The following is an 8,592-nucleotide window of genomic DNA, read 5'->3' on the forward strand; positions in this document are numbered from 1 at the left end:
CCAGGCTCAGTGGTGTAACCAGACGCCCCCATGGATGATGGAGAGGTTGCAGACCACCCCAGGAAGAGGCTAGACCTCACACAAGCTGCAGTTCAACTTACAAGCACGCCTGGAGGGGGAGTGGAGGCGCATGAAAGTCTGGGGGTAAAAGGAAAGTCCGCAACTAATTCAGTAACTTTTTTACCTGAAGCCAAAGGCAAGAACGGATCTCTGGGGATGAGATCCCCATCCCGTTACGGAACTGCTATTCCGTAGGATACGGACCCAGCACAGACACACACAAGAAAGCTGAGGCCACAGCCTTTTAAGTCAGACCTTTCAGCCTACGAACTCGCGGGGAGGAATTCTGTCTTTGCTGCGTAACTGTTCTAACCAGTCCCATCCATATTCCTATAAAACTGAATGCAGCACTCCAACATTTTTTCATTGCCAACAACCCATTCGGGATCTGGGCCCAGCAGGTTTTACTGAATTAACAGGTTGACTCTTCTGTGTAGTTTCAAGAACTCCAGTACAGGAAGCCACCGGTATCAGAGGCCCCGTAAGTGAAACACGCTTCAATCCCTAGTCCCTCACGGGAGTAAGTTTCATTGCTGCTGGAAGAGGTCAGAGACCGCAGCTCTGTCAGGGCCAAACTACGAGTCCAGTGAAGTATTTCACATGGTTTAGGAAGAATCCAGATTCGAGTTTCTCTGTACACCAAAAAACGCTGTTGAACAGTAAACAGCTCCAAGAGACTCTGCCGGGATCCCGGGCTACTTAAGCCAAGGTTGGATGGTCTGTGCAGGTTCTAACCGACTGCAGCACTGAAGGGCACTGGGTCATTAGGAAACAGCAACTGGAATGTCCAGTATCAGAGACAGCAAAGTGTATTAGAAGTTGCTATTATTAAATACATGTAAACTTTTACCTCTAGTGCTTCAATTCTTTTGTCTTTCTCCGTTATCTGTTTTCTGAGCAGCATAATTTCTGCTGACGCTGGATTTAGCTTGGGGTCTAAGGTTTTTATCACCTGCACAAGGCAAAGGCGAAGCGTTACAAGCCAGGTTTGACTCTCAACAGCTCTGCGTCCCCTTTGCGCACAGCAGACCCACACAGCAGACAGTGCTCCGCGGGCAGTTCGGACGGGAGCCAGGCTGTTCCACTGCGCAACTGAGGTACCCAAGGGTGCAGAGGATTCACTGGCGCATGCCACGCTGGAGCCTGCCCCCGTGCTCGCACACTCGGCAGACTGCACGAGCACTCTGACTGAAAGGGCAACATGCAGCTACTAATTTTAACTGGGACGTGGAGGAGGGGGACTCCAATCAGTTAGGTGAACAAGCGATGAGGGAAGATGCGTATGTTCAGAAACACGCCACTCACGTTTCTTGCTTTCTCAAGGTACATTTTATATCTTTCTTCCATCGCTTTCATATCCTCATCCTTTTTCCGCAAAGCTGCTTCCAGCTCTCCAATCTTCTGGGCTACGTACAGAAACGATGAACAAAGTCACACAGAACGGAAACAGACGTCCCGCTTTCAAGGCTCCTGCCTTCTCTTGATTTAATCACCCCCCAAATAAACTTTCTACCTGCTACACTATCTCCTAAGTTCTTGTTGTTGTTTCCGTTGTACCGTAAGGTCCCACCTGACCCTAAACTCCCACTTCGCAGCATACTGTTCAACAAACCAAGGCCCATAGACCTCTCCCGGCCCAGCCCCGTGTCAGGTTTAAGCTGAGCTGGGGCAGAAAGCCTCACCCAGACAAGCAGCCCATAGTCCATGGGAATAATTTCAGAAGAAACAGAGCACACCCTCTTGAAAAACCCCAAAAAGCCCCACAAACCAACTTACGGTTCTGACTAACATCGGGCTGGAGCTCTGCGAGATCAGCCTCCTTCTTCTGCAGCTCATCGTGAACCTCATTCAACTTCTCCCTGGAAGGAAAGGCGAGAGGCTGGGCTACGGATTAAGCTCACAAACGACTCTGTGTGCAGTTTTAAGAGCTGGAGGCTGAACCTTGATGGTGGAGGTGTTTAAACAACTACTGTCAACTCCAGCAATGCTTTTGAGTTTCCACAGAAATATTTTTAGTATGGATTTCTGAGAACCCACAGAAGTTGTGACTTCTGAACTGAGAGTCATTTACCTAAAACTACGACCAAAACCAGAAAGTGAAGACAAAACCCCACAAGCCCCAGCACCCCCGCCGCAGGAATTACACCTGCTGAAAGGACGGAGGCATTCCAGGGGGCCGAAGGACATTTTGCATGCTGCAGGACGGGGTCAGCAGTCCCCTCAGAGTCAGAACAGTTCAAAAGCGAGCGGTTAAGCGGATGCAGGTATTACAGATTATCACGGCCAGAGAAGACCAAACTGAAGCGCTAATACTGAGCCCGCTACAGGACTCCCCCATCAGTGGCTGAGGACAAGTCATCCCTGCAGACAGTCAGACTGGTCTGCATGAAACACCCCTGAGGAGGCGGGCGCCTTACTTACATGTGTGCTGCCAGCTTCTGCTTCAGGTTGCTGGACTGCGGAAGGCAAGAGTTCAGACTGTTACATTTCAGTATCTCACACCGCGCGCTGCTGAAGTGCTCTTACCAGTCAGCCAAGAACACTCAGCGCTCCTAAACAGGTCAGACCAAATCCATCCCAGGAAAACTGCCTTGCCATGCTTTTCCATGACATTTTTTGCATCGCACTACACCAATTCCAGCACCTTTTTGGGTAAGCTATCCTGCCCGCCGTACCACCACCTAATGACAAAACTAGAGGGTTTCAAAAGTAAAGCAGCAGGTAGAAGTTACATTTCCTCCAAGAAGGTGGAAGAAGAAATCCCATAAAACATGAGCTTTCCAACTGAAAAGCAGCTGGGGGGTCTCGTGGCTTCTCATCCCATGAAGACTGAGCTCACCTGCTCCGAACACAGCGGAGCCAAGTCTGCGTTACGTGAACCGGGGAAGCGGTTTTCGGGACACGCTGAACAGCCTGAACTGTTTCAGGTCTTTGGAAGGTACCTCTTTGGGCTGGGGGCGAGGCCGGGTGGTGCTAAAGGGCCTCAGAACTCGCTCACTCCTACGACAGGATGAAACTAGTGCACTCCAAAGTAACGGCTAACAGAAAGGCACCAAACCCTAATCCTGCCCCCCCGGCAGTTCTCGGCACTGGGCACAGTGAAAAGGAAGAGGGCATCGGAACAAGCGACTGGATGTTACACTGCTGGATTTTAAACACAGCTGTCTTTGAGGTCAAGCAGCCGAACTTCCACTTACTCCTTCAGCCCTGGATCCCTGCTCCTGTAGGGTCTTCTGCAGATCTTCAATCTGCTGCTGTAGCTCCCCAATACGCTCTTCATTTAGCCTTTTGGGAAGGAAGGACACTCGTTACCCCCCTAAAATTAGAATTCTCTGTTTCATGCCTGGACGATGATTTTTCAGAGGCGTTACCCAGCAGGACTTAAGCCACTAACAACCTGATTGCAAACGCTTTTAGTCTGACTTGAACCTCCACCGAAACACACCCACAGCAGCTTTATCAGGCATTTTATACTGAAAGAGCTAGGATCATCGAAGTTTTGAGGAAACGTCACTGCCCCGAATCCGCACGTCCTAGTACAGTGCTTTCAGCGCTAACTGGCAGAGGAATCCAGACCGGACCCCAGTGCTACAGTGCGGTTAGGCTGCAGCTCTAGCAACGGTTTATATCCACTCTCGGCCTACCAAGGATCGTTCAGCGCAACTAAGAGCTCCCCCTAAGCAACATTCCGGATCCACCACGTTCCACACCACCACATTTAAGCTACCTCCCTGCTCGATTGCTTCACAACCCGTCATTAATGATCAGACTGGCGAAAGGAAACAGAGAGCAGGCCTCCTGCCCGGCGCGAAGTACCGACGCAGGCCGCGAGGCTGCTCCGGAGGTCCACGAATCACTGCTTCCTACATTTTAAGGTGCTGTTTCACCCATCACCTTTTCTCAGTTTCCAGCTCGTTCACTGTCCCATGCTTCTGGTCCAGCTGTTCCTGGAGCTGTGCAATACGTTCGTTTTCTGATCCCTCCTGTTTTAACAGGAGCATCTTGTTTTCGTGCTGCAGCCGGATGAACATTTCTCTGGACCCAACGCAACAAAGAAAGACACTTAATTAGGAAAGCAGTGACTAAGGGCAGGACATAACATTCCCGTCAGCTCCCGACCTTCACACGAGTGAATAAATTCTGCTGCTGCTGTCCTCCTCTGCTGGAGTACGGGGCAATGTTTTATTAAAATGGAACTTACTGTTTTCAAACACCACAAGGGTTCAAGAGAGATGAACGAAGTCACTGATCAGGCACTCCCAACCCAGACTTCAAACCTAACGGCAGCCAGCCTTGTGCCCGTCTGCCTCGGTCGCTGTGTTATACCTATCCGCCCCGGCAGCGCAAAGTGAGAACGGTTCCGCTCCTTCAAGGGAATGGCTCAAGCCAAACCTTACACACAGCAATCCAAAACACTTTTAAGAAGAGTTTAAATTGAAAGTGGGGAGGTTTAGATGGGACATCAGGAAGGAATTCTTCCCGCAGAGGGTGGGAGCACTGGGACAGGTTGCCCAGAGAAGCTGTGGATGCCCCATCCCTGGAAGTGTCCAAGGCCAGGCTGGATAAGGCTGAGAGTAACCTGGTCTAGTGGAAGGTGTCCCTGCCCATGGCAGGGGGTGGGACTGGGTGAGTTTTAAGTTCCCTTCCAACCCAAATCACTGTGATTCTGTGATAAGAAACAATGCAAAGTAACCACAGAATGGAGAAATCATTATGAACAGCTACAGGGGGGTCCAGACAAGCAGCACGGAACAAAGCAAGAAGTGGGATAACAGTCATGTTGCCAAAATACTGAACATTCACAGAGACAATATTCTGCCCCATTCTTGAAAATCCCAACACAACCTCAACCTGTCTTACCTATACTCCACTGGCAGAATCTCAGCAGCAAGATTCTCGTGGCTTTTAACGTGAGCTGCACCTGAAATCGCACAGCAACTTTAATTCAACAAACGCGCAGTCGCCACGATACGTGAAACCACACCACACGGGTGAGGCAGTACCTGCTTGGCTGAGGTGGTCCTGCTGCATCTGCGAGTAGCGCAGCTCCTCGTTTGTCTCTCGCAACGCGTCGCACTGCACCAGCAGCCGCTAAGGAGACATGTGAGGTGGAACTGAGTCGTGCTGCGCCACTAACACCCAAGAGCATCAACGAGGAGTAGTACCGACACACACAGCTTCGAGGACTCTTTCTGATCCGTATACACTCACGAGACTCTCGACTTCGTTCTTACGATAGCCCGAGTTCTGGACAGGTTTTCCTCACGCAGAGCATTTCAGAGCCCTCTCAGATGTTCAAACAAACTCACCCAAGAGCCTCACCTCTCTTTCCTTGATTAAAGCTTCGTGTTTCTCTTCAAGGCGCTTCATTTCGAACGCTAGCTTATCCGCTCGCTTCGACTCCTCAGACAGCTTGTTATGAAGCTCCTGCACCTTTGACAAGACAACATTCAGCACATTAATGTTGCAGGGTGCCACCTCAAAAAGCCACATTCAAACCTTCACTCCTGCCCAATCCAGCCAAAATAAAGAGCTGGTCCTCCATGCCTGGGGCATGGGAGATGGGATGTGGGATAGGGGTGGTGTGTGCGGGGGGGTTGTTGTGGGGTTTCTTTGGTTTGGTTTGCCTTTTGGGTTTTTGGGTGGGTTTTTAACGTCTAGCTCCCGCATCTCCTAATTACTCTTGAATGAAGTGAAACTGAAACAGAACTTCTACAGTTCAACATAAATTTCCGTGAAGAGAGTTAAGAATATGACGTGGCAGTGACCTCAGTAGTAGCCGAAGGACCTCTCCCAGGCCCAGACTACCTCGGTTACAGTAAGGGAACAACCAACCAGCCGAGAGGGCAGCTACAGTCAAGCTGCTATTTCAACACAGGGAAAACCCGGAAGCGAGTGGCGGAGTGTGACGGAGTTTTCACAAGTAAGAAATCCTAAGGGAAAGTACAGGTTAAGCCCATGGGCTGCCGAATGAAGCTGTTCAATTGCTTTCACTGAAACATAACTAGAACGAATGTCTCCAGGTCAGAGGCCCACCTGAGGAAAAGCAAGGCCCGAAGCCCAGGGGCAGCCTTACCTGCCTTCTGTAGGTTTCCAGCTGGGCGCGTGCTGCGTTGGCTTTCTTCAGCTCCTCCTCCAGACTGACCGTGTTGTGCATATACATCATGTTGGTTTCCTGCAGAGATCTGACTTGTCTGCGGAAGTCGTTCAGATCCTGCAGCTTTTTACGGTACACCTCAACCGTCGACTCCAGCTTACTTGCCTTGTCTGCAGTAGTCCTGGAAGTACGAACAGGAATTAGAAGAGAGAAGGCGTTCCTTCCAAAGATGAAAAGGCCCAAATTCACGTGCAGTCCAGCTGTTTTCAAAGGCAGATGCGCCATGCTTGGCAGGAGTTAAATCTGCCCAACTCACTTTTCGATGTGTAAGCAATGCTAATGTGCACTATGCACGCCCGCTTACGAAAACTGCCACCACCACGGGGCGTGAATGGGAGTAAGGCCGATTCACAGCCCAGAAGCACAGCCAGGGCATGCCTGTCAGGTGTCCCTACGGAATTCTGTGGGGCGCAACGTAAAAGTGCCTCAATGTCCTGCGCTGGAAGGTCACTTCCAAGTGTTGTACCTGGTAAGGAAGAACACGCAGATGCTCTCCCTGCGGGGTTATATACAATTACACCTCGTTAGAACATAACTGCTCGACGAACGTGATCATTGGCAGACATGACCAAGGATTACCACAGCAATCTGTGGTAATGTCTGCCATCCCAGATCGCTAGAAGCCAGTGAAAGAAAACTATGAAAGGAAACCTATAGTTAGGATTTGTTTCAGATGTTGTTTAAGAACCACTGTAAGTCAGACACCTGAAACCACTTTCCTGCCCCTGTTCTGGTCGTACTGTTTTACAAACAGCAGGCCTGCCTTTGCAATAGGATTTCTTCGAGCATGTCTTGGGTGGTCTGGGGTTTCATTCTGTTTACACAAGCTGGACTTTTGTTCTCAAGGTTACTGTGTATTTCATCTTCATTTCATTAATCCCACTGCTGACCCAAATCCAGCCTGGAATGCTGACACCGAAAGTCAGCTCCAAGTTCTAGCTGCATATATGCTTTTCTACACCAGAAAAGGCAGCATCTCGCCAACCCAAACGTCCCCTTAACAAGGATGTACACAAAGCCCCCCACCCAACTTCTTAATTCTCCCAGACCTTCATCCTCCATCCCACAGGAAGACGAATGATCTCTTGATCCACTAATCCCGCTTCACAGGTAGAACGTAAAAACTCCACGCGGCTGATCTCCCGCAAACACTAGAGGCTGTGCCTGAAAGGCCACACTCCGTCTCTGCCTCGCCAACGAGCCCTTCTCCAGCGTTTATCTTCCATCCTGCTCAGGTAGGATCTAGCTGCAGAACTAATGCCTGGAAAAAGCCTTATTAAATACCTTGGATTTAGTCATTAAACCCTCCTGATGTGGGTGGGGAGCTCTGGCACATACCTAAGAATATCATTTTCATCTTTCAAGGCTCTGGACTCCTCTGCCAAAGACGTCAGTTCGTTGTTTCTGTGCTGCAGTTCAATCAACTGTTTTTCTAGGTCTTCACAATGGACCCGATAGTCATCTTTCGCAGCTTCAAGCCTGCAAAATCAAAAGCCGGAGCGCTGTTAAGAACCCATCATTATCACAGTTTATTAATTAGTGCTAGAACTGTTCGAAAGAAGTAAGACAAAGGAAACCTACTTATCTAAGCAAACAGAAAAACGGTGCTGTGGGCACGGAACATCTCACTGGCTGCCTGTTGAGCCAGGGGCTCAGAGGGAGGAAGACTAATGTGTGAAAGAAACCGGCAAAGCGCTGTGGTGGGGCTTTGGCAGTTTAGGGTGTTTGTTTACACACAAATCGCTTCAGCACTCCTTTGCTGCTGTCCATCACCTGCTCGGAAGTGTCAAATGGCTACAACAGGGCAAATACAAAGCAATTATTTCAACAAGTAGCAGTTTTCCTTTTAAAGGTAAGGGCTGTCCTTAAAATACGTTTAGACAGTACTGGAAAGCTTTTACAGAAAAAGAAAGTGGGATGGAAACCCCTGAAAGGCTACCAGAAATCCTCAGGGTGTACCCGACACGACAAGCGAGGGGTTTTTGAGAGAAACCATGTCATACCTGAAGTTTTCTTCCTGCAGTTGTTCCAGCTGCAACTGTGCATGAAAATACTTTTTTGTAACCACAGCACTTGGGTCATCCAGAGAGTCGTCTAATTGCTCCAGCCTGTCATTCATAATCTCGTTTTCTGACATCAAGCTGTTTCTCTCGTCCTGGAGAGCAGCCACCTAGCACAGATAAAACAGCATCACCACTGTAAGACCTGCCCAAGCGGGAATAACCGCAGGCAGACAGCAGGACGTCACCCCATTAGTTGATGAGAAAGGTGGAGCGTTTAGAAACTGCAGAACGGACTTGACAGGGCATACAGATGCTACAGCAGCTACGAAGCGCTAGAGGAAAGGGGCCCCTAAAAAAAGGACAAGATTCTTG

The 8,592-nt window shown here is 49.6% G+C and overlaps 1 protein-coding gene across 1 annotated transcript in view; it reads right to left on the minus strand.

Annotated features, from left to right (window-relative positions):
- The window catches only part of HOOK1 (hook microtubule-tethering protein 1), a 17,665-nt gene that overhangs the window by 1,331 nt on the left and 7,742 nt on the right, over positions 1-8,592 (minus strand). Inside the window, exons 8-19 of the mRNA XM_010150363.1 lie at positions 8,221-8,387; positions 7,556-7,696; positions 6,137-6,338; positions 5,383-5,493; positions 5,064-5,151; positions 4,921-4,981; positions 3,955-4,095; positions 3,258-3,345; positions 2,482-2,516; positions 1,837-1,919; positions 1,366-1,466; positions 911-1,012 (exon numbers count right to left, since the gene is read on the minus strand). Coding sequence (XP_010148665.1) covers positions 911-1,012; positions 1,366-1,466; positions 1,837-1,919; positions 2,482-2,516; positions 3,258-3,345; positions 3,955-4,095; positions 4,921-4,981; positions 5,064-5,151; positions 5,383-5,493; positions 6,137-6,338; positions 7,556-7,696; positions 8,221-8,387 — 1,320 coding nt within the window. The remainder of the gene's footprint in view (positions 1-910; positions 1,013-1,365; positions 1,467-1,836; positions 1,920-2,481; positions 2,517-3,257; positions 3,346-3,954; positions 4,096-4,920; positions 4,982-5,063; positions 5,152-5,382; positions 5,494-6,136; positions 6,339-7,555; positions 7,697-8,220; positions 8,388-8,592) is intronic.

The sequence above is a fragment of the Eurypyga helias genome, unplaced genomic scaffold (genome assembly GCF_000690775.1).
Source record: "Eurypyga helias isolate BGI_N326 unplaced genomic scaffold, ASM69077v1 scaffold43094, whole genome shotgun sequence".
Classification (NCBI taxonomy): domain Eukaryota; kingdom Metazoa; phylum Chordata; class Aves; order Eurypygiformes; family Eurypygidae; genus Eurypyga; species Eurypyga helias.